This window comes from Ochotona princeps, chromosome 10 (genome assembly GCF_030435755.1).
Source record: "Ochotona princeps isolate mOchPri1 chromosome 10, mOchPri1.hap1, whole genome shotgun sequence".
NCBI classification, from domain to species: domain Eukaryota; kingdom Metazoa; phylum Chordata; class Mammalia; order Lagomorpha; family Ochotonidae; genus Ochotona; species Ochotona princeps.
Window position 1 is genome coordinate 59,366,478 of NC_080841.1, and position 26,096 is coordinate 59,392,573.

The 26,096-nt window shown below is 43.4% G+C and overlaps 1 protein-coding gene across 2 annotated transcripts in view; it reads left to right on the top strand.

Annotated features, from left to right (window-relative positions):
- The first annotated feature begins 39 nt into the window (after positions 1-39).
- Positions 40-26,096, top strand: part of KIN (Kin17 DNA and RNA binding protein) — a 34,494-nt gene continuing 8,437 nt past the window's right edge. The window contains exons 1-9 of one of the 2 annotated variants that reach the window (XM_004588507.4): positions 40-303; positions 4,465-4,559; positions 11,643-11,686; positions 11,766-11,888; positions 13,567-13,748; positions 19,775-19,823; positions 21,140-21,200; positions 24,044-24,173; positions 24,609-24,659. In XM_004588507.4, coding sequence (XP_004588564.2) covers positions 190-303; positions 4,465-4,559; positions 11,643-11,686; positions 11,766-11,888; positions 13,567-13,748; positions 19,775-19,823; positions 21,140-21,200; positions 24,044-24,173; positions 24,609-24,659 — 849 coding nt within the window. In that variant the 5' untranslated portion in view covers positions 40-189. Of the gene's footprint in view, positions 304-4,464; positions 4,560-11,642; positions 11,687-11,765; positions 11,889-13,566; positions 13,749-19,774; positions 19,824-21,139; positions 21,201-24,043; positions 24,174-24,608; positions 24,660-26,096 lie in introns of those variants that run through there. The other variant, XM_058669501.1, reaches the window with a different exon arrangement.

Consider the following 26,096-nt stretch of genomic DNA (forward strand, 5'->3'; position numbering starts at 1 on the left):
GCTTTAGTCTCGCTTGCTCTCGCCGGAGGGAGACGAAGTCTCGCGATTGCCGGAGCTCCGTTCTGCCCAGGCTCCAGCTCTCTCTTTTTTTTCCGGCTTTCAGCCTGGTCCCGCCTGTCCTGCCAGGCCAGTTCCGCTTCCGGCCGCCTAGGTGCTGTGGTTCCGAAAGAGGGTCCTACGGGAATCGCCATGGGAAAGTCAGATTTTCTTACTCCGAAGGCCATCGCCAACAGGATCAAATCCAAGGGGCTTCAGAAGCTACGCTGGTATTGCCAGATGTGCCAGAAGCAGTGCCGGGACGAGGTGAGTGGCGCGGGTTCGGGTCCTGGACTCTGGGTGCGGGCTGTGAAGCTTCTTTGGGGTCTGCTGCTCACCCCGGTGCGGTCAGCTTTCTGCCTTGAGTCGGGGGCACCGGCGATGCAAAAGGCTTGGAATGCTGTTGTGGTTAAAACTATGGTTTTATCCGGGAACAAGCTGTCAAAATTAACGAAGCCTTGTTGTTTGTTTAGCTAGCTGTGTGATTTTTAGCGGCACCTTCCGCCGTGTTGGCCTGCTTATTTACAAAGTGAGAATCGGATTTGCTTATGCCAACTTGTAGGCTTGTGGTTGAGTTTTCAGTGAGTGAACTATATGCAGGCTTGTTTGGGGAGTCCTTGGGCTGTTCCTGAAAAGCCTTGTACGTGTAGGGCACTTGAGAGCAGGCTCGTAATGGGATCACATGTTGTCTTTGGAGGTTAGATTGTGTAGGAACCAGCGCATGCAGACGTTAACTGGAGTAATCCCATTTCTGCTGGTGAGTGAGATGCGTAGCTTGGACGCACACGAAATAGTTATTGTTTCTGCTTTCTCTGTGCTTCGTGTGTTAAGTTTACATGGAATTCTCCGGAGGCAACTGGAGCCTAGAACACTGAATATTGACAACTTCTTGTAAGCATCACTGCTTCCCCAAAAGCCACAAATTTTTGTTTGTTTGAAAAGCAGCTGCTGGTTCACTCCCCAAATGTCTGCAATGGCGAGGACTGCCAAAGGTCCACTTCTAATATCTTGTTAAGGATTAAGATTTAAATATGAATTTTAGGGGACACATCTATAACATCCAGTTTTAAAGATTTATGCACTTGGCCATGTTTTCATTAATCTATCTATGTATGGATATAGATATATCTGAAAGACAGTTCCCTCCCCAAATGCCTGCAACAGCTAGGGTTGAGCCAGGCTGAAGCTGGGTGCCAGAAATGCAGTCTAATGGCAGGGTCCCAGTCGCTTGAGCTTTCACCTTCTACCTCGGTGGTGTGCATTAAGAGGAAGCTGACACTTTTAGCAGAACCAGGGTTCTGATATTCTGCTGGGAGGAGGGCAGGAGTCCCTTGCCATGTTTACATTTTACTAGAATATTGTTGAACTGGTCACAGATATCAGAATATTTCACTTCTCCGTTCTTCATACACATTATTATATTATCAGCATATAGGGATTTAAGTTGAGACACCAGTTAGGATGCTCGTGTTTGTTCTGTATCATATGGAGTGCATGGGTTCAAGACCTGGCTCCCCTTCTGATTTCATCTTGCTCATACAGCCCTGGGAGGCAGAAGTAATGGCTCCCAGCCTCTGCCCCATGCAGGGACTGCTGCAGACACTGGAGAGGGAACCAGTGGATGGCAACTTTATCTGCCTCTCAAATAAGAATCAGTGAGTCAAAATATCAGGATAACGGCTATGCAGATTATCAACATGACAAAGCTAATGAAGTTCTGTCATCAACTCACATGCTTGCTGGTTGGTGCCCCATTGTTAAAACCAACATTCAATCAAAAGCCATAAATTGTATTTGGTTCTTAGGATTTTTTCTTTAAGGATGTGTTTTTATTAAAAGGCAGATAGAAAGAAGGAAGTATATACAGAAAGATCTTCCGTCTGCTGGTTCACACCCCAGGTGGCCATGAAAGCCAGAGCTGAGCTGATCTGAAGCCAGGTGCCAGGAGCCTCTTCCGGGCCTCCCACATGGTTGCAGGGCCCCTAAGCTTTGGGCCATCCTCGACTGCTTTCCCAGGTCACAAGCAGCGAGCAGGATGGGAAGTGGAACAGCTGGGACATGAACTGGCACCTATATGGGATCCTGGCATGTGCCATTGTGCTGAGCCTAGGATTTTTTTTTAATAAACATTTTTTTGTGTGATTTTTAGGTTCACAGCAGAAAGCAACTGGAACCACCCTCACGTGCAGAATCTCCCCAGCTTATCAACATCCTTTCCTAGAATGGTCCATCTGTTCCAGTGGCTAAACCTACGTAGACAAACCATTGTCACCTGAAGTGCATCATGGCACATTTCCACCATTACGATATTTCACAGCATAGTTGATGACCCTGAAAAAATCATGTGTGTTCTGGATAATTAGGACTTTTTGGAAATCTAAATTTAGAACAGAAACCCTCTTCCCATTTTGTCTCTTTTTTGTCTCTAATTTTTATTTTTCCTTATTTTCTTTATGTTGATTTGTAGATGAGGCCAGTGAGTTAATCAGTAGTATTTCCTCTCTGTTGAATTATTTGCTTCTGGTTGTCTTTTGCCTTTGACCTCTAATCCTTGTAGTTTCTCTTGACTGGAACTTGGATGTAAAGGTTTGATCAGTTTCAGGTTAAACATTTTATAGAAGAATATTCTGTGGGAAGCTTACACTGTTTAGTTATGCTAAGAGGAAGGTAACAGCCTGTAAAATAATTGAAAAGGAATGCTTTTCCCTCTGTGAGAGCACATTTGCTGGTGGGTTCAGATCTGTAATCACTATCCATTTCCCATTGAGCTTTGACCTGTGTATTGTCGCATCCTTCCCTGATCAGTTATTTCATTAACAACTGCAAAGCAGTTTTCTAAACATGTGTATATTTAATATTCAATGCTATTCTTTTGTAAAAGTGAGCTCTTTAGTTATCTTTAAGCAGTGCGCTGGCATGTAAGTTCTATAGGGAAAAGATAATTTATCAGTTCTTGATTTACATATTTTCGGAGTATTCTGTTTGCCCTCAGATGGGTTCCTGCCCTTCCCTGGGAGGATAGCATAGGGCAGAAGGAAGCTGACACTACAGGCTGCCTGGCAGCCTTGCACCCCACAGGTTTGGGAGATTAACGGGAGGAAAGTTAGAGCCAGGATAGTTCTCCCCACTCCATGCACTGCTATGGATTTGTAGGATTTAATAACGTTATTTTATTTTTATTTTATTGATTTCTTAAAATGTGTATAATTTTTTTTTCATTTATGAGATTACTACTAAGTATCTTTTCAAGGTAAATCTAAATGAGAATTCTGATTCTTCTAGGCAGGGTACAGAAGGAGCAAGAACTGTGTGGGTGACTAAAGAATAGGAAGCTGCCGAAAGCAAGACTGTGTGGACATCTGCGCCAGAGCATTAGGATTGAACAGAGGGACTGCATGTGCCCTGCTGAGAAGACTGGATAGGCTTAGTGACAATTGGAATGGCCAGGTGGAAAGAATCTAGGAGGCCGTCTAACCCTGGACTGGGTGACTGGCAATGAAGTGGTTTTGTTCCCTGAGAGAGTGTGCAAGAAGCAGGCACATTAGGAGTGAAGGATTGGGCCCGGTGCAATAGCATAGCAGCTAAAGTTCTCACCTTGAATGTGCTGGGATCCCATATGGGTGCTGGCTTTAATCCCGCAGCCCCTCTTCCCATCCAGCTAGTCCAGGATGGGCCAGAGCTTTGGGACCCTGCACCCTTATGGGAGACCTGGAGGAAGCTCCTGGCTCCTGGCTTTGGATTGGCTCAGCCCCAGCGCTTGAGGCCGCTTGGGGAGTGACCATTGGAGGGAAGATCTTCCTCTCTGTCTCTCCTCTCTGTATATCGGCCTTTCCAATAAAAATAAATAAATCTTAAAAAAAGAGTGAAGGATCAAGGTTCAATATTAAGCATAAGAAATAAATGGTAAGTGAACTCTGATGTTTTTTACAGTCATTTTAGGCACTGATGTAACATGGTCAAGGAGGTTTGTGTAATGTGCAGCAGTATATTTTGGATAGTGAGCTGAAATAGGGGAAAATGGGCACAGAGCTTCTGTAGTGGAAATACACAAATGACCCATTTTGCTTCATTTTATCCTTTGAAACATTTGCATAACACTCTGCATGCTGATGTGCTCAGGAAGAATTGGCTAAATTGAGTCCAAACAATGAGATCACTCTTGAGTTCCTGTGCTTCAGTAGTGTGTGTTATTCATGTCTGTTTTCTATGCTGCCATATTTCTGTCTCTTTGATCTCAGGGATTATTTTGATTAGCAGAGTTACAAAACTCAACTCCTTAAGTGTCGAGTGATTATAGCTAGTGATTTGGCCATTTTTTCCAACTTAACATCAAAGAGCAGATGTTAGGGTTTAATTAAATGTTTCTATTTAGAGTCCATTTTGATGACCTAAATAACAATTCCACTGTTACCTTTCCATTTTTTGTAGAATGGCTTTAAGTGTCACTGTATGTCTGAATCGCATCAGAGGCAACTGTTGCTGGCTTCAGAGAATCCTCAGCAGTTTATGGATTATTTTTCAGAGTAAGTCATTCAAAGACATCTTTATCTCATAAGCTTTACTCGAGCATTTAATAGATGCTTAATGTTTTATATATCAGAGGTTCTGCTGTTCCTTATATGTTAGCATGATGCTGTATTCTCAGTACTTTTTTTATCTTTTGAAAATTTGCTGCAGTACAAAATAATTACAAATGTATTTCTCAATTATCTTTCCTTCTTTCCATCCATTTCAACCAGGAAACTGCGAAACTGCCTTTCATTCTAACTAAATTGTGACTTGGGATGTGGGCTGTGTCATCAGGCTGCCTGATTTCAAATCCTCTACTTAGCAGTTTTGTGTCTCTGGATGAGTTTCTTGAATTTATGTATGTTTTTGTCTCCTTATCTGTAAGTTGATTCTTTGTAGATTTTATAGGATGATTCAATTAGTTCATACCTCAGACTTTTTTGATGTGTTTAGAGAAGTGTCCTACACTTGATTAAGGTCATCTGTTCAGGGACTGGTTAAGATACTGGTTGACCTGCGTACATCCCACATAGGACTGGCTGTGTTCCAGTCTCAGTTTGGCTTCTGATTTGAGCTTCCTTCTGATGCCAGCTCAAGAAGGTGCTGGGTCAGGTACCTGGGGCCCTGTTGCCCATCTACAAGAACTGATTGTCTGGCACCGTTGTAGGTGTCTGAGGAATGAACTAGAAGGTGGGAGCTCACTCTGTCCGTCTCTGCTGCCCAAAGCAAGAATCTTTAAATTTAGAATAGAACCTTACTCCCTTGCTTCTCTTTCTTTTCAAGCTTTTAGACCTTTGATCTGAGGACAACTTTACAACTTAAAAATGATTGATGACCCCACAGAACTCTTACCTGAGTTACTTGTAGTAGCACTTAGAATGTAAAAGTGAGACATTTTAGAAGTTACACTTATTAGTTCACTTGAAAATAATACACTTATTACATGTTTAAAGAAGTAATATTTTAATGAGAAATATTTCTGCAAATCTCTACATTGTCTCAATAGAAAATGGTTGAATTTTACATTTTCTGTATTCAGTTATGGCAAAATGCTGTTTCGACTGAAACACATCCTGATTTGACATGGATATGTAGTTGGAAAGGAGAATATTTTAATATTCTCAGACAATTGTGAATATCGTTTGATGCTACAGTTGTGCAAAACGCAATGTGTGCAGTTTGAGTGTTTTTGTTATTGCTTTTTTACGATTCATTTGTTTTTTTAAATCAAAGGACGGGGTGGAAGGAGAGATTTTTTTCCATTCAGTAGCTCACTTCCCAAATGGACTCAGTGAACAGGGCTAGGCCACATCAAAGCCAGCAACTCCATCCAGTCTCCCACGTGGATGGCAGGGGCCCAAGTACTCAGACCGTTGACTGCTGCTCTCCATGTGCATTAGCAGGGAGTTGGATTGGAAGCGGAGCAGTGAGGACTCGAGCCAGACTCCGTAAGGTGCCAGCATGGCACTTGCTACAGCAGCCGTCCCCAGTGCGGTTTCTTAAAGTTAGCTGCACGCAGAAGCTGAAGTCAGCTTTTTATATCCTGAAATTAAAATCCATTGGTCTATTCCTTTGAGTGGGTCTTTACCTAGGCATGATTTTTTTTTTAAGATTCATTTATTTCTATTGCAAAGTCAGATATATAGAGGAGGAGAGACAGAGAGTAAGATCTTCCATCCGATGATTCTCTCCCCAAGTGACTGCAACAGCCTGTGCTGTGCCGATCTGAAGCCAGGAGCCAGGAACTTCTTCTGGGTCTCCCACGTGGGTGTAAGGTCCCAAAGCTTTGAGCCATGCTCGACTGCTTTCCCAGGCCACAAGCGGGGAGCTGGATGGGAAGTGGAGCTGCTGGGATTAGAACTGGCGCCCATGTGGGATCCCAGTGCGTTCAAGGCGAGGACTTTAACCGCTAAGCCACTGTGCTGGGCCCCCTAGGCATGATATTGTGTAATGTTTGGGTCATTTAAAAAACATGACAGAGCTTTCAAATGACACAATTCATTATACATTGTAATGAAATCATATTCCTTAGTGCCAACACTGATGTCATTGGAAACATCTTTAGCTGTTTGGAAGCATATCAAGCTCACAATGGTGGATTCTCATTTTTAAGAACTCTAGTTTTTATTTGAAAGGCAGAGTTAGAGAGAGAGAGATCTTCTGTGGCTGGTTCACCCTCCCTCTGTACACACACACCCCTCCCCCACGCTGCCTGATGGCTAAAACAACCTGATTGGCTCAGGCCAAAGAAGCCAGGAGCTTGGAGCTCCTTGCAGGGCTCTCATCTCTCTTGTGGGTACCAGGAGACCAAGGACTTGAGTCTTTTGCTGCCTTCCCAGGTGTAGTAACAAGGAGTTGAATCAGAAGTGGAGACTGAACTGGCGCCCATGTGGGATACAGGTGTTGCCATAGTACTAGCCACCCCAATTGATTTTTGCTTGAAAAGTTAAATTTTGTCGTTGGTAGCAAAGAATCATTTATTCTCCTTGATAGGACAGACTGATTTGGTTTATTTTTGAGGAATGTCGTCTTAGCTACACCTGGATCTAACTTTGACATAACAGCAGTTTATATGTCAGATTTTTGTTTTTTTCAGGTAAAATGCTATTCCATGTAAAAAAACATTTCAGCTTAAGGTCAGTCACACAAATACTTTGCTGAAGACAATTGCCATATAGTAACAAGTAGTTTATTCATAATTCTTAGTTTATCACACAGAACATCAGATGCGTGCTTTTTTTGTTCAAAAGATTTATTTCAAAGTAAGAACTACAGAGAAAAGGAGAGACAGAGAGTTTGTCTTACCATCAGTGTAAATACTAGAGTGCCAAAAGCGGACTTGCTTCTCTGCGACCCATTTAAAAGCATCTGGAACACCACAGGGTCTGTCTGCCTCTGTCTACACTGGTGTTTCCCTTTTCCCCTGCTGCTCACTGCTCTGCCCACTGCCCTGCACCCTCCTGAGGAAACATCTGCACTTTTTTGCATCGTTATGTCCCTTGATCTTTCTTTAGTGGATAGTGCTCTAACTCTTTATTGAAACTCTACTCTGTTTTATCTTCTTTCCTGGTTTTGTTACTTAATGCTTTTATGCATTTTTTATGTATTAACTCCCCACTTTTGCCCATCCCTCACTTTGAGGAAGTCCTTCAGGTTGCCTGCCTGGCTTGTTTTCATCCCACTCCACCTAATCTCTGTGAGTCTCATTATTCTTCTGTTTCTGTTTGCCTCCTAAATCTTAGTGTTTGTGACTGGTTTCCCGGAACTATTTATTCTGACATTTAGAAACCTGACTCAGTGAGCATTGCTAAAGCTGAACTCGGTGTTTTCTGCACACCTGTTGTTGTTATTGTCGTTGTTGTGTGTGTGTTGAGAAGCAGAGTGACAGATACATCTTCCATTTGATGGTTCACTGCACAAACCCCTGCAACAGCCAGGACTGAGGCAGGCCAAAGCCAGGAGCCAGGAACTCCATCTGGGTCTCCCACCTGAGTGGCAGGAACCCAAGGACTTGGGCCGTCATCTGCTGCCTTCCAGGTGTGTTAGCACAAAGGTAGATGGGAAGCACAGAGTAGCTGAACTTGAACCAGGTATTCACTGCACCGCAGTACCCACCCCTCACACCTGCTTTTTACCCTACATTGGCTACTAAGCTTCCTCCCCAATCCTGCAAGCTGCAGCTTTGGCCCATCCAGGATATGTTTTATGCCAGTGGCTTACAAACCCCTGGTTGCGTCAGTATTGCCTGAAGGACTTATTGTCAGATTGGCAATCCCCACTCCGAGTTTTTGACGCCGTGAATCTGTGAAGCGGGGCTGAAGGGTTTGTATTTCTGTCTAGTTCCACGGTGACACTAAGGCTGTTGCCCTGGAAACCTGTCTGATGATTATTATTCTCTTTTGCTGGCCATATTTCTCTTTCGGAATCAAAGATTTGAGCAAACTAATTTCGAAGCTAAATTATTTAGTTCTTTTCCATTGCTGGTATAAAACGTGACCTCTAAAGCATAGCATTCTGGGTACTTCAAAAGTTAACCCAAACCTGATTTTTTTTTTTAGTCATATCTCATCTCTGTCTTATCCTACCCACCCTCTTGTTAATCTGCTGTAGGCTTTAGCCAAATTAGTTCATCATTTCCCAAACATGTGATGTTTTCATATTCATGCCCCCTGAGAATGGCCTCCCCCTTCTCTTCCTCTATAAAATTCCACATTGTACTTCTGCACCCCAACATGAGTTGCCTCTAGGGAATTTACACGTTTAGGCTAGCAGTTAGGGCCCCAGTTAGGAAGCCCAAGTCCTACATGGGAGTGCCTGGCTTCCCAGCTCCAGCTTCTGACTCCAGCTCCCAGCTAATGCAGCCCTTGGGAGGCTCAAATAACAGTGCTCTTGCTCACCCACCTGGGAATCATGGGTCAAGTTCTTGGCTCCTGCCTTTGGCCTCAGCCCTGTCTCATTCTTTGACTTAATGTATCCTTTTTGTTTTAAGATCAGTGTTGCATCTTGGATCTTTTTTTTTTTTTTTTAAGATTTATTTATTTATTTATTTATTTATTTATTTATTTTTAATTCATTAATTACATTGCATTATGTGACACAGTTTCATAGGTACTGGGATTCTCCCCACCCCTCCCCAAACCCTCCCACCATGGTGGATTCCTCCACCTTGTTGCATAACCACAGTTCAAGTTCAGTTGAGATTCCCCCATTGCAAGTATATACCAAACATAGAGTCCAGCATCTTATTGTCCAGTCAAATTCAACGGCTTCTTAGGTATACCCTCTCTGGTGTGAAGACAGAGCCAGCAGAGTATCAACCTGATGAATTAAAAGCTCCAACATACCATCAGCAAAATTTACATCATTATGGAATTAATTGACTTAGTAATGAGTAACCAATATGTTAAAAGTAAATGCGAGTTCTTAACCACCTTCTGTGACCACCTCATTGACATTTCAATTTTAGTTTATACACAACATATAACATACATAACATGTTATACATAACATCATATCATCTTAAGGCAAACATGTGGTATTTAACCTTTTGGGATTGGCTCATTTCCCTTAGCATTATGGTTTCCAGTTTGGCCCATTTGGCCACAAAGAACTGCATTTTGTTTTTTTTAATAGCTGAGTAGTATTCCATGGAGTAGATGAACCATAGCTTTCTTATCCAATCCTCTGCTGATGGGCATTTCGGTTGCTTCCATGTTTTTGCAATTATTGATTGTGCTGCTATGAGATTTATTTATTTATTTATTTATTTTTAAAATTTATTTTATTATTTTTAATTCATTAATTACATTGCATTATGTGACACAGTTTCATAGGTACTGGGATTCTCCCCACCCCTCCCCAAACCCTCCCACCATGGTGGATTCCTCCACCTTGTTGCATAACCACAGTTCAAGTTCAGTTGGGATTCCCCCATTGCAAGCATATACCAAGCATAGAGTCCAACATCTTATTGTCCAGTCAAGTTCAACGGCTTCTTAGGTATACCCTCTCTGGTGTGAAGACAGAGCCAGCAGAGTATCAACCTGATGAATTAAAAGCTCCAACATACCATCAGCAAAAATTTTACATCATTATGGAATTAATTGATATGAGATTTATTTATTTTTATTGCCAAGTCAGATATACAGAGAGAAGAGACAGAGAGAAAGATCTTCCATCCTCTGATTCACTCCTCAAGCAGCCGCAATGACTGGAGCTGAGCCAATCCAAAGCCAGGAGCCCAGAACCTCTTCTGGATCTCCCACACGGGTGCAGGGTCCCAAAGCTTTGGGTCATCCTCGACTACTTTCCTAGGCCACAAGCAGGGAGCTAGATGGGAAGTGGAGCTGCCGGGATTAGAACCGGCGCCCATATGGGATCCCAGTGCATTCAAGGCGAGGACTTTAGCCGCTAGGCCATGGTGCTGGACCCGACTTAAGTATTCTTAAAATCAGAGTTAACAAAGAATGAGAGATCTTCCATCTGCTGGTTCACTCTCTAAACGGCTGCAGTGACCAGTGTTGGGCCAGGCTGAAGCCAAGAGCCAGAGCTGAAGCTTCCTATGGTTCTCCCATGCACATGACAGGAGCCAAAGCACTTGGGCTGTCCTCTACTTTTCCCAGGCTGTTAGCAGGAAGCTGGACTGGAAGTAGAACCGCTGGACATGCACCGGTGCCTCTGCAGGGTGTAAGCATTGCATAGAGTGGCTTACTGGCTATGCCATAATGCCAAGTACAACATATATATGTGTATTTTTATTTTTTTACAAAATCTAATCACTGTGGACATCTCCCTCAACTCTTTACATGCTATTTTTATATGTATTTTATGCGATTTTCTTTTCAGTTTAATTTGTTATGGGTCTGCTAGGTTGTAGCCTGCTTGAAGGTCAAAATTTGTTTTGTTTACCTGCTAGATAGCAATGGACACAATACGTATTTGAGAGAGACACATCACATTAAATGCCAGTTTTATGTAGAATAGGATAATCTATGGACATGGATAAAATGAGGTTATTATAACATATTTAGGCCATTAAAAGTTTTCTGAAGAATCTTTTCTAAAGGCACCTGGCTGCCTTATCAAGATAGAAAATTCCAATTCTGAAAGGTACAACCTTTTGGAGTCCTTTTCTTCTTGACTTTTAAGGTTTGCAGCAGGACCGGTACAGTCACCTCGTGGCTAAAATGCTCACCTTGCACATGCCAGGATCCCATATGGGCGCCTGTTCGTGTTCCTACTTCCCTGTTTCCCATCCTGCTCCCTGCTTGTGGCCTGGGAAAGCAGTCGAGGATGGCCCAAAGCCTTGGGACCCTGCCCCCACGTGGGAGACCCAAAAGAGGTTCCTGGCTGCTGGGTTCAGATCTGTGCGGCTCTGGCCATTGCAGCCACTTGGGGAGTGAATCAGTGGATAAAAGATCTTTCTCTGTCTCTCATTCTCTCCGTGAATATGCTTTTCCAATAAAAATAAACCAATCTTAAAAAGAGGTCCACAGCAGGTATGCATATACCATTTAGACATTGAATCTTGCTTACATTTCAGGAGGATGACGCCATATGTTTATGGAAGTTTCCTTAATGCTTTCTTTCTTTGTTAGGGAATTCCGAAATGACTTTCTAGAACTTCTCAGAAGACGCTTTGGTAAATATCTTAAAATTTGTACAAATAATTTTATAAGCTTGTGATGTTCTCAGGATTAAGTGTCCTATTTTGTTCTTAGGCACTAAGAGAGTGCATAACAACATTGTCTACAATGAATACATCAGCCACCGAGAGCACATCCATATGAATGCTACCCAGTGGGAAACCCTGACTGATTTTACTAAGTGGCTGGGCAGAGAAGGTAAAACGAGGAGATGTTTTTGAAAGAGTTATTATGTGACACCATTGACGAAAGAGAGAATTATTGTAATTTCTGTCTAAACTCATGAAAAATAAGATGTCCAGGGCCATTACAAATCTGGAGGAGGGGCACATGTTTGGCACAGTGATTACACTGATTGTGGTGTCCACATCCCTTGTCGCAGGGTTAGGTGGGTTTGAACCTCATCTGTACTCCCGACTCCAGCTTCCTGCATTGCATACTCTGGGTGGCAGAGGTGATGGCTCAAGTACTTGGATTCCTGGCACCCATACAGGAGACTTAGCTTTACCTCCCAGGTCCTGACTTTGCCCTGACCCACTCCTGATGGCTGGGGCAATTAGAGAGCGTTAACTAGCATGTGGAAAATCTGTCTCTCTTTGCCTTTCAAACACATGAAATTAAATAATAATAATAATAATAGAAAGTGGATGAAGGAGCAGACATGTGGTCTAGCAGTTAAGATATCCATGTGGTGGTAGTTTTTTGTGGATTCAGTTCCTGGCTCTGATTTCTTTCAGTTAGTGCAGACCATGGGAAGTAGCAGTGATGGCTCACGTAGTTGTGTTTCTGCCTCCTGAGTAGGGGACCTGTGGAGAGTTTCTGGTTCCTGGCAGCCTTGCCTTATGGGAGGCATGTAGAGGGTGAATCAGTGTGTGCTCACTCACCCTCTCTTTTTCACAAATAAACTTCTTTTTTTGTTTTGAAGAAAAAAAACTACTGGAGAGGTTGAACATACTATTCTGCAATTGATTTTGCTACAGTTCAATACATGTGCCTGGAATAGTTACTTTAAAGAATGAGTTTTTAGCCTAAAGGTCAAGATGCCTATTAGATTATGTGCACATTGATGTGCCTGGGTTTGCTTTCCAGCTCTGGCTCCTGTTTCAAGGTTCCTGCTAAGATAGATGGCTTAAGTGATTGGATCCCTGCTGCCCATGTGAGAGGCCTGAATGGAATTTCTGGCTTCTGGACTCTTGTGAATATGTGAGCAGTGAATCAGCAGATGGGAACTTTGACTCTCAAATTTTCTGATTTTAATGCTTAGACAATATGATTGAATAATTACCATGCAAGATAATACTTACTTTCTGTGTTTTCCCTTGTTTAAATATTATTTCAAGCTAGTTTTGTGTCAATAATTTTTAAAAACTATTTATTTCAAAGGTAGAGTCCCAGAGAGAAAGGGAGAGACAAGAGACAGAGAATCTTCTATTAGCTGGTTTACTCACCAAATGGCTGCAGTGGCCACACTGGGCTGGTCCAAAGCCAGAAGCTAGGAGCTTCTGCGAAGTCTCCCACATGGTGTAGGGCCCCAGGCACATCCTCTGTTGCTTTTTCAAGCACATTATCAGGATGCAGGATTGGAAATGGAGGAGACAAGACTTGAACCAGTGCCAGTATCCATATAGATGTAGACTCTACAAGGCAGTGATTTTAATGCTATGCCTCAGTACTGGCCTAAAAGAAATGAAGCCAGTGTTTCACTTGGCATTATCTAAAAATTTTTAAGTATAAATAGGAAAAATTCATTTGCTATGTTATCTATGTGAATGTGTCTAAATGTATTTGAATGATTATGTTTAGATAAGACACACTTAGATTTACATTTTGTTTTGATTGAATATGAATTTATAGTGTCTGATTTTTTTTTTCAAAGGCCTCTGCAAAGTAGATGAGACACCAAAAGGCTGGTATATTCAGTACATAGACCGGGACCCAGAAACTATCCGCCGACAGCTGGAACTAGAGAAAAAGAAAAAGCAAGATCTTGATGATGAAGAAAAAACTGCCAAATTCATTGAAGAACAAGTGAGGAGAGGTCTGGAAGGAAAGGAACAGGTGGGCCACAGTGTCAGCCAGAGGTCTGAAGAGGCCCAAGTGGGGCTCAGCACAGCATCGCGTGTCCGTAGTCAGTATTCCTTATTCGGGAGGAGAGGCAGCCTGGTGCTTCTCCTAAGTGAAAGCAGGGACTCCTGGGTTCACACAGGCTGTAGTATAACTCCTGATTCTAACTTCAGGACCTTGTATATTTACATAATGTTTCTAAACCTCACTCTTGTTTCCTCCAGAGTAGAGGCAGTTTAACTGATTGTAGTTAATGAGTGCTGGGTAAACATGAGTGCCAACATGGTAACCAACCTTTACTCTAGCTTCATGTTGGACCATAGATTCCACCCCTGAGCTGAGTGTGGAAGGATCTGTGAGTGAGAGAGAACAGATTGATACGATTACTAGTTGAGGAACAGGTGAGGGAGGAGGTGGTCAGAATGTTGATATTAGAGTCACTGGATCAAGACATTTGCTTGTTGGTGCCTTCTGTGTGCTGGGACACCTCCAGGCATTGGTGACACAGTGAACTAAGGTGTAAAACCCATCGCCCTCCTGGAACTTACCTGTCAGCAAGAACATTCAAGCTGCTGTGATTGCAAAAGGACTAGACAGTATTTTAAAGGTATTTTTTTGAGCCCTAGAATTCATTAAATAATGTTTAATCCTATGTGTACAGCTCCATCAACTTATATGTCAACATACACGTTTGTGTAGAGAGGAAGAGGAAGAAGAGAGAGAGCCTGTGCATCCACCTCCCCAAGAGGATATGGATCATTCTGTTGTGCTAGAACATTCCCTGTGGCTCATTCCCAGTTCATACTCCCATTCTTCAGATGTAGCCACTGCTCTGACACACCACTATCAGCTATTAATCATTATCAGTCTGTTCTTGAACTTTGTGTAAATGGAATCACAAAGTGTGATTCCTCTCTTGTGTGTGACTTCTTTAACTTAGACATAATATTTATAACCATATTCATTTATGTTCTTTCCTATGAAGAGTGACTTCAGAAGTAGCAAGAGATAAGACTTAAGGCATCAGTTTATTGCCAGTTTTGGAAATCTGTTTTTTACCTTGTTAATTTTAAGTGCATGTGAGTATCATATTGTTACTCACTAATATATATGTATTCACATCATCTTTAGGCGTTTTCTTCTTTAAATTAAAACAGGTACAATAAACTATTGTTACTAGAAACTTTCAACTCCTGCTTAAGATGGAAAGCTGCTTCTGTTATGTCTTTTTTTTTTTTTTATAATCTATTTTATTGTGTTGTTGACAATCTTTACATAGTTAATTACAGTTAAAGAAAGAAAAAGAAAAGAAGAAAAAAAAAAGGTTCAGGGGGATAGGGAAGTGGGTAATACTATTATGTCCATATTGTTTCCATCATGTATCTGAGGTAAAGGGGGATATTGAGGGAGAAGCCCCACCCGGTTTCCCGCCCACGCCGAGTCCCGGATGTGGGGCATGCTCTGAGATATGTGCTCGAGTGGTGTTAATAGTTCTCCGGTTATGAATTGCTGCCAGTTTCGCTCGATGAGGTCGTCCACTGATTGATATGGTCCATTATAAAGTCTCCATTTGCCCCATACTTCGCTGCCAACATATAGCTGAGATGAATGATTGATCCGCTCCGTCTTCTGTCTTTTCTTGGTTAGAGTTCTGAGTCCAGCAGTTCGATTGGGGAGATCTCCAAAGAAACTCTGAGGTATTCCCAGACTAGTTTCTTGTATGCTCTAGCAAGCACAGGGCCCGGCACAGTCCATCACCCTGATCAGCTGGTGGTTGCAATTGCTGGGTTGGTTCTGTTTTCAGTCCCGAGTTGCACTGGAACCAATGGGTGTTGCAGTCCAGTCTGGTTCTGCCCAGCACGTACTCGGCCCTCACACAAACCAGTGGGAGCTGCAGCCTAGTCGGGGCGACCCACAATAACCCCCACCAGGCCCGCCCCCTACCCTGGTTTGCCAGTATGTGTAGCAGAAGACCAGTCTGTCCCCCATCCCATTTGGCTCTTGTACGTGTCAATGGGTATTAAAGCTTAGTTCTGTCTAACCAACTCAACCATCCAGCCCTCACGGGTGTTGTTGAGTGCCTCTCTATCTAGCCATCCCAGCCCCCGTCCCAGTCTTCATGCCCTCCCACGGGAATAGTGACCCAAGAAGGGGGAACCCACTTTTTCCCTCCCAGGTCTCTCTGTCCCGGTTTATGCACTCTTTAGGTGGTTCTGTGATTTGACTTGACAGAATTAGTCCCCAGTGCCAGCTTCTGCGGCTATGCCCAAACATCCCTCACCCACTCTAATTTATGCTTGCACCAGCAGGAATAATCAGCCCAGCCTGGCTTTTCCCTAATCTAGTCCACATGCAGCGCACAGGTGTTGTAGCCTTGCATAGTCTAGTCTGTCTCTATCCCAGCCCACGCTCTCCATTGGGAGTAGCTGTCCGGCGAGGGAACCAGCCCCTTAATCCCCCCGCCAGTTCTGCCCCTCCCTTCCTTCCTGGATCTCATGTGTGCTGGTTGGGTGCTGCATTCATATCCAGTACAGGCAACCACGCCCTGGCATTCCATAATGTGTACTGGTTTTGTCGCGACCAAACCCGGCTCATCCCACACTCTGATCTGGTGATCGGATTTGCCAGTGGGTGATACGGACTGATTCAGCCTGGTCTGCTCCTGACCCATGCTGAATGTGTGCCAGTGGGAAACTTTCCATGGCCTATTCTGGGCTGTTTCCTATCATGCTTCTTGCGCTTACCTGCAGGGACTGTGTCCTGCCAGAGGAGTTGCCCAGGCTCCTCCATCAGATCCCCTCCCAAAGGCATGTTTTGCGCATACCAGGGGGTCCTTGAGCCAACCCAACTCAGTTCACCTCCTGCCCTAGCAGGAACAGTGGCTTTTCCTGGCTGGCTTTCACCCCATTCTGGTTCTTGTTGTTGGATGTTTCAGCCCAGCCATGTCTCGTCCATACCCACATACAGCTCACGCATGGCTCAGTAGGGGGTTGAGACCCAGCCTAGTCAGTCCCACATCTACCCCCTGGTTCTCCATGCCACCAGATGGTGTTGGGGTCTGAACTGGCCTGGTGCATCCAATCCCAGCCCACACTAGTGCCTCGGGTGACTGCAACTGTTTCCTAGATAGAACGCAGCTCCAATTCTAGCACATACGCCCCTTGGTGGGAACCTCAACCTAGTTAGGGTGTCCCGTTACCTCCCCGATTGGGCTTGTTCCTAGCTGTAAATCATGCACCTGCCCGTGGTTGCTCTGGGGACCAGTAGGTGCAAGAGCCTAGCTCGGTATGACCTGTGTTCCATGCTGGTTTCTAGTTTTGCTTGTAAACAAAGGTTTGTTCAGTCCTGCCCAGTACATTACGGTCCATTACCAAGTTACACATTTTGGAGCTACTATGCCCTGCTAGTCTGACCCCCAGATTTGGACGGCATGTTCACCAGCGAGAGCTATGACTCGCCAGGGGAGCTTCCCAAGTACCTCCACTTGATCCACTCCCAAACCCAGTTTACATACATGCCATTGGTTTTTAGGCCAGTGCCCGGTGTACTCTGGCCTCCCATTTGGCCTTGTATGAGCTGGTGAATGTTGCAGCCCGGCCCACCCCACAGCCTATTCAGGATGCACATTTGGGTGCTGCTGCCTTGCCCAGCCCAGTCTATGGTGGATCCCTTTACCTGTGATTGATGGCAGGCTCCTTGGTCACACCTAGCTTAGTCCATAACCACCTAAAATTTAGGTTTACCAGTGGGGCCAAACTTTCTACAGGGTGTGGCCCACACATCCTGCACAGAGTCCACCCCAGTATAAGGTTCTAGAGTGCTAGTTAAAATTATGGACCTGCCTAATGTGACCAGTCTCCTGAACCAACATCATGTCAGGCAAAAAAATTTCCTGCTAGACAATCCGGGGTTTATCTTTTGCATTATAGGTGTTCAAAGCTCAGCATTATTGAGTGATTAGAAGTTCTCCAAAAGAAGAGTTACTGGCGTTGGGAATCTTTAGGATTGACTCAGAACCCAGAAACAGTGGGGTCACCCTAGAGCTATCTAAGCAGCAATTCGGACATCCATTACCCCAGAGCTTCCCGGCCGGGCGGCCAGCAGGCAAAGCCTGGCACCACATGGTGCACTGGCCACCCTGGGGGAGGTCGAGGACTCGTTCACTGCCTTGCAGCAGTGTCTTTGGCGTGAGCCCCCAGCATTGGGTCCGACCCGGCAGGGGCACCCCCCACAGCCGCCACACTGTGAGGAGCGGCAGTTGCCCCCGAATCCCAAGGCCCGAACCCCTCCCAAACTCACCTAGCTGCCAGATATCAGCAGCTGGGTGGAGCTAGGAATTTTAAGCCAGTTCCCAAGTTCCCACATGGTGCACTTACCCTGAGGAATGAGCTCTCTTGGGTCCTGGATGAGGCCGAGGACTCGTTCACTGCCTTGCGGCAGTGTCTTTGGCGTGAGCCCCCAGCATTGGGTCCGACCCGGCAGGGGCACCCCCCACAGCCGCCACACTGTGAGGAGCGGCAGTTGCCCCCGAATCCCAAGGCCCGAACCCCTCCCAAACTCACCTAGCTGCCAGATATCAGCAGCTGGGTGGAGCTAGGAATTTTAAGCCAGTTCCCAAGTTCCCACATGGTGCACTTACCCTGAGGAATGAGCTCTCTTGGGTCCTGGATGAGGCCGAGGACTCGTTCACTGCCTTGCGGCAGTGTCTTTGGCGTGAGCCCCCAGCATTGGGTCCGACCCGGCAGGGGCACCCCCCACAGCCGCCACACTGTGAGGAGCGGCAGTTGCCCCCCTGGTTCTGTTATGTCTTCAATGAACTAATATAATTTCCTTTTGAGACTGTATGGAATATCACTTGTTCAGAAGAAAGTAGTTTACTTTTTGAGATAATATTGCTTGGTTGCATTTTAGATTAGTTCTCTAAAACCTGCACCTTAGTTTGTACTGTTTGGGTATAAAAACTATCTTTGTTGTAAAAGGCAGGGGAAAGCTGAAAAACAAATCCTTGTTCTATGTTTAGCCATTATTTTAAAAGTAAGATATTGTCTTTTTGCCTTGCTATAGAAAATCTTGTATGGACATTATCTAAGAAAACATTTTAGCTAGATCTCAAGAGCACCTTTTGAAATCAGTTAAAATAACAATATTTATGTAGGGCAGCATTAGTATTTTTGTAAGGCAGACACTATGCTAAGTGTTTTCTACAAATTATCTGATTTAACTATTATAACTAAATATGTAACATTAGCCCTGCTTTGGAAATGAAATAAATGAGGCTTAGGGGAGGTGATGTGGACAGGTAGATTGCAGAGTACAATTTTTTTTTTTAATATTTACCTGTTTTTATTGGAAAGGCAGATCAGATTTACAGAAAGGAGAGACAGAAAGAAAGATCTTACTTCCACTGTTTCACTCTCCAAATGGCCACAATGGCCAGTGCTGAGCTGATCCAAAGCCAGGAGACTGGAGTTTCTTCTGGGTCTCCCACACAGGTGCAGGGTTCCAAAGCTTTGGGCCGTCCTCAACTGCTTTCCCAGGCCACAAGCAGGGAGCTAGATGGGAAGTGGAGCAGCCGGGACATGAACCAGCAACCACATGGGATCCTGGTGCTTGTAAAGTGAGGATTTAGTCTTCACACCAGGCCCTGCAGAATAAACTCTATGTGCAACTTTGTCCAAATTTAGTCTAAGATTCCTAATCTTAATTCTTAGGAATTCTATGGCTTATTGCTTTATGTTTTTGTTTTTTTCTTACTTAAATTGTAATAGAAATAAAAATGTTTGCTGCAGTTTCGTACAGATTATTTACATTTTTACTCTTTAAAATAATTTGAGAATGTTAAGGCAAGTAATTTCTTAGAATATTCATTGCTTTAGAGTTGCATCTTAGATCATAGATAGCTCTAGGTAGCAAGTCATGGTATAGATATATTGATTGTTGATAGCAAATATACTGCAAATCAAAACTATCGAATGTCTCATTTTTATTTTATTTTTTTCTTTCTTTCTTTTTTTTTTTAGGAGGTCCCTGTTTTCACAGAATTAAGCCGAGAAAATGATGAAGAGAAAGGTAGTTTTAAATTTTCCTTTTTTAATGTAATGTTTTTATATTGGCTGTATTAAGACTAGCAGTCTGGGTTACATTGTTCTCATTTGTACAATGGAAATAATACTGATTAATTGAGTGGTATGCCTCAGTTACAAGTTAAAAAAAATTCTAAAATTAGCCTTGACATTAAACAAATTGCTAGCAATAATTAGAGTTCCATTTCTGCATGCCATATAGATACAATATAGTTGCCAGCATTCCAGCCATCACATTTAGACCCAGTATTTTCCAGAGGATAGCAGAGAACTTTTTTTCCTCAAGTCTCCTAAGATCTAGGGCATATTTCCGGGTAGACATTCCTCCCATCAATAGATTTCTTCTGAAGGTCATTGGCCAGAACTGTGTCCCTTGTCCACCGTGGAAGAAGTAACTGAGATAATGTTGATTGGCATAAATAACAAAAATTAATACCAGAGTTGAAGATGCTCTTATGCCTTCTAAATCAAATGGGCAAGAGGTATGGATAACTCAACAGCATTGTAGTGTGACTCTCAAAGGCAAGTGGGGCGTAAAGGAGCAAAGCCAATGGGGTCTTCCTCAGCAAGGAACATGGGAGATTCTTTCTAGGTCGAAGCCGTCGTTCTAGGACATTTGGTTGCAGGGGTGGGGAACGTTCAGCCTGCTAGCCAGATAAGTCCTGTGAAATCATTTGATCTGGTCCAACCAAGGTAACTGCAGGCTGAACTTGAAATACAGAAAATGTATAACAGGCAATTTTTTTTTTTTTACTTAGTTTTATTGGGAATGCAGATTTACAGAGAGAAAGATCTTTCATCTACTGGTTGACTCCCCAAGTGGCTACAGTGACCAGAGAAAAGCTAATCCGAAGCCAGAAGCCAGGAGCTTCTTCCAGGTCTCCCACACGGTCACAGGCTTCCATTGCTTTGGGTCACCCTCTATTGCCTTCCCAGGCCACAAGCACAGAACTGGATGAGAAGTAGAGCAGCTGGGACATGAACCAATGCCCATGTGGGATCCCAGCATTGTAAGATGGAGGATTAGCCAGATGAGCTATTGCACTGGCCCCTAGCAGGCTAATTTTTAAGTTGGTAATTTAATTTTATAGAGCTTGTGAGTGATGCTATATATCCAATGACACTTGGCAGAAAAAGGCTCCCCACTCCTGTTTTACAGGAACATGTGTCCTCCGGATAGAAGCATTTTTAGCTCTCCACTTATTAAAAATGTTTTTTACTTCCCATGTGAAAACCTTGTGGTAGCTGACTGGAGGTTTATTATTTGCTGAATCATACGTAGACTAACACCCTTTCTTCCAGTTACATTTAATTTGAATAAGGGAGCGTGCACTTCAGCCGGAGCGACATCTGCCAAGTCCAGGTGGGTTCCATGAACTTCCCTTTATACTTTAGAATTTCTGCGTTGATTCCTACATTTGAAGGTGTTGTGACTCATTTTTGACTGCTTGCAGTTTTCTTCCTTATTAGTTTATTTTACTGGTTGGTTGGGGCCTTACGTATATTTTCTTTGGAATGTTTTTATATTTGACAATCATGAGATGGTGTTCTGTTCTGAGGAAAAGCCCATTTTGATCAAATGGAAAAACTTTGGGTTCTCCGATATTCCTTCTGTATCTCTAATGCTATCTATGTTCCTATCATAACTCACTTAATACAATTACAATGTTAAATGGGGGGTACATGTCTTTGTTTTATCTTCTGTTATTTCTTTTTAAAAAGTATTTAGAACTATTTATTTGAAAACACGAGAGATAGAAACAGAGAACTTCCACCCATTGGTTCACTCTGCAGATGCCCACAGTAGCTAAAGATGGACCAGGCTGAATCCTCGAGCTGAGAACCCAGTTGGCTGTCTACTGTGGATGAGAGCTAACCAGCCGCATGAGCCAGCACCTGCTGCCTCCCAGGGTGTATATTAGTAGAAAGCTGGAATCTGAGGCACAGCCAATGCTCAAGATGTGCAAGCCCCACCAGCATGTCTTAAGACACTATGCCCAAAGCCCACCCCTCTGTTATTTTCTGATAATACTTATCAATCTGTCTCCTTATCACTCAGTGTGTAAATGCACTGGTAGGTACTTAGTCATAATCACCTTTGCTCTTTGATGCCAAAGTACAGAACAGAGACAGCAAGCTGTTTCTGGAAAGGGCTATATAATAAATTTTTCAGACATTTTTGTCCATAAATCTTTGTCACAACCACTTTGCTCTGTTTTCCTTATAAGAAAGCAGCTGTAGACAGTAATTACATGAATGGAACGACTGTGGTTGTACGCCTGCAGCACAGACCAGTAGCTGCACTGGCTCATCTGCATGTAGACTCCTTCCCGTTCCAGGATCCCCTCTCCTCCCTCTTAAAAGAATAGGTGTGGCTGCATTGAAGATCTTTAATATCATTGTGAAGACCCTTTTTGCAAATAAAGTGACATCTGTGAATTCCTAGTGTGGGGTCTCTCCCCACAGATTCCATTTGGGATATTGGCACTTGAAGTTGAAGGGTTAGCTGATTGAACCGTTGAGCTGACCCCTGATGGAATCCTGATATGCCAAACAAAAAGATCTTTGTAAACTTCTAATTTCATTGTGTCATTCTCTAATTAAAGTGTCTGCAATGTTGTTTTGCTTTTGTTTTGTTTTTCCATACTGTTACATCACCCTTGTGATGTGGTATACCTCCTGCTCTTCACATGCTAGTTGTATAATTTTTTTTAATTTCCTGATTGTGTTGCAGGGCCTTACTTTCTTGCCTTTGCATCTGTTCTTGCCACTTTCTGAAATGCCTTTCCAGTGTGTTCTTCCACTATAGCCTGAAATGCTGCTGGGCTGATCTGGTCATTTTATCCTTTTTGCTTGGTGCATCTATGTATTCAGTAATGCTAAATACATTTTTTTTTCCATAGACAATTTTCTATCGGGTTTATTTTTTGGCCTTTGTGTGTGTATATGTTTTAAAATATATGAAGCATAAAATTAACCATTTTAAATGTACGATGCAGTTATATTAAGTACATTCACACATAGATGCAACTGCCATCCATCATCCATCTCGAGGGTATTCTTATCATCTCAGACTAAAATTCTGTACACTGTAGGTAGTAACCTCTTTGTAAGAGCCTTGTGGTGAGCACTTCAGACTTTTTTGACCATATGTCATGCATGTCACAAAATGCTAGGGAATTTCAATAAACTGGAATATCCAGGAGCACTCTTCAGAATGGATCTTTAAGAATTTCAGCATGAGCTAGCATTGTGGCATAGAGAGTTAAACTGCTGCCAGGGACACTAACATCCATGAGTGCCAGATCCAGTTACAGCTGCTCCACTTCCAATCCAGGTTCCTATTAACGCACCTGAAAAGCAGTGGAAAATGATACAAGTAGATGGTTCCCTGCGCCCAGGTGGCAGACCCAGTGAGCCCCAAGGTTCTTGGCTTTGGCCTGGCCCGGATATGGCCATTGTAGCCAATGGGGAGTGAACCAGTGAATAAAAGCTATTTATGTCTCTGTAATTCTGCCTTTCAAATAAATAAAAATCTTTCGAAGAGTTCAGCAAATGTAGATGAAGGGAAAGATTGTTTTATTTCTAAAATGAGCCATATGCAACCGTTCAGAGTCCTGAGGCACCCAGCAGGAGTCATCAGTGAGGGTGTCATCAGGGAGGGATGAGACTGCACATGGTATCCTTGGGCCAGCCATGGAAATTGTAGATCGATGCTAAGGAATTTGGAATTTACTCTGTAAGTGGCATATTTGAATCTTTGGTTTTAAAAAAGGAACTGTTGGTAATATGTTGTACTACAGATCATGTTCAAGCTTTCGTTTAGTCCATGCACTCGAGCTAGAAGGTGGGTCATTACTATTTTCTCCCATGTATAGTTTAGGATTGTAGATCAGTGAAACATTCCAGGTGCTGAAATTAATAGTCTCCGACCTTGCTGTGATCAACACTGAACCACATACTGGCATCCTTCTTCTTACAAATCGTAGCACAACTGAAGAGATAAAGAAGGTATAAAGATTCAAAGATAAGAGAAGCTGCTGCTGCTTTTTGTGCTGATAGTCCTGTTAGGTATATACACGGGCCCAGCATCTTTTTTCACTGAACATTTGTAAATTAGGGGCTAACAAACGTATCCTGTATTGCTGATTGTCCACATTATGAAACATGTATCGTTCTTGCTAAGAGCATGGTTATGTCCATCAGTTCCTTGGGACCAAGTGCACTGAAGACACTGGGGAGTGCAGCAGCAGTGAAGCGGAAAGAATCTTCGCAGAGATCAGCTCAGGACAAGGAAAAGAAGAAAAAGAAATCAGCCCTTGATGAAATCATGGAGGTATAGTACGGGGACTATCTGTGAATGCTTCAACATTTGCAAGATTGGGGTTCAAATCTAAAACATCCAGTGATTTTATCCTCCAATTTTAGATTAATACAAAATCAGAAATTTTACATTTAAGGCTGGGGCAAAGGAGCTCAGCTCCATCCCACAGAATAGGAGACCCTGCAAATGGGTTTCTTTCTCTGCTGCAAGTGCCGTTTTTGCAACTCGCCATGAAGTATGCTCAGTAGAGTTCAGTTAAAAGGGATCAGTAGTAACTGAAATTGCAGCAGTGACTAGATAGGAGTTTTGTTTTTCTGGGTCACTTGACTGAATTTACTACATAACATGTCATAAGAAAAAACTAGTTACAAATAATGCTTGTTTGTGTTTGCACGTTTATGATTGGCCTTCCTTTAAGTATGTTTTATGGTGTTGTGCGTTCTATAGATCGAGGAAGAAAAGAAAAGAACTGCCCGGACAGATTACTGGCTGCAACCTGTACGTGTTCTGTTGGAACTTCTTAAGTTCTAAATCCACCTGTAAAGGAATGATTTAAATCACATTTGGTATAAATAATTTAATTTCCAAGTCTATGTAAATTATGTAGATACAGGTATAATTCATAATGATCCTCTGTGTTTTGGGCCTTTAAATGTTGCTTGGAGCTGGCTTAGAGGCCTACTAGATGTTCATAGTTCTATAATATTTGACTTCAGGGAGAAATTATGAGCCTCTTGAGCACGAGCAGATTTTTGCTATAACACAAAAGATTGTGTCTTTCAGAAGTGTACTTAAAAGGTAGATGTATATTTCATTGGCTTCTTTATTATAGCTTATTAAACATTTTAACATTCGGTATAGGTTTTAAAGATTTATTTATTTATAAGGCAGAGATAACAGACAGAACAAGAACTAGCACATCTGCTGGTCTACTCCTCAAATGCCCACAGCCTGGCAGAGCTGGATGCTGGCATCTCAATCCAGGCCCCCGTGTGTGGGGCAGAGACCAACATTCATGCCGTTGCCTGATGCCTCTCAGAGTCTTTATCAGCACAAGACCAAGGCTCGGAGTGTTGGCAAGACTCAAACCCAGGCCCTCTGTCATGGGGCACAGGTTTTTGTTTTGTTTTGTTTTTCAATAGATTTTATTGTTTTAATAATGATTACATGGTTGATTAGGGTAGGAAGGATCAAGGTTTAGAGAAAATTGGGTGAACTCATTGCTTCCAGATGTGCTATTTCTCCTTTTTGTTCCTGGGGGCAGGGGAGAGACAAAGGGAAAACTACTCTCGACTTTCCACATGTCGCAGTACGCAGGGATGAGGAACCGTCACCTCATATCAACCCAGAGTCTCGATGTGTACATATTCCAAGGGTTCTGAAGTGCTGCCCATTTCACTGATCCAAGAATGATGTCGCCCTCCCAGTGTTCATTGGCTCCATTCACTGAGATTTTTTGCTGTCCTCGTTTGTTTGGGGTAGTTGTCCAATTAGTTCTGTTCTGCTACAGCACCAAATTTGCTGCCATATTCTCCTTTTACAACAGGGCCTGTGTTCACTGCTCCACCTTTTTCGTTAAGTAGGACATGTTTTTGCAGGCAAGTCCAAGTACCTGGGCCAAGTATCCCAAGCATTGCCGGATCCCCCACCCCTGGGGCTCACAAACCCTACACCCATCTAATAGGTGGGCCCCAGGGCCCAGGACAGGAGAACCAAGCCCTGCCAAATCCCCTACCCCTGGGGCTCAAGAACCCGGCACCCACATAGTAGGTGGGCCCTGGGACCCCAGGCCATGAGACCCAAGCCCCGCCAGATTTTCCACCCCGGGACTCACAGAACTCACACCCACCTAGAAGGTGGGCCCCAGAATCTGGGCCAAGCGACCCACACCCCACTAGTTCGCCTATCTCCAGGGCCCAGCAATCCCTCACCCAC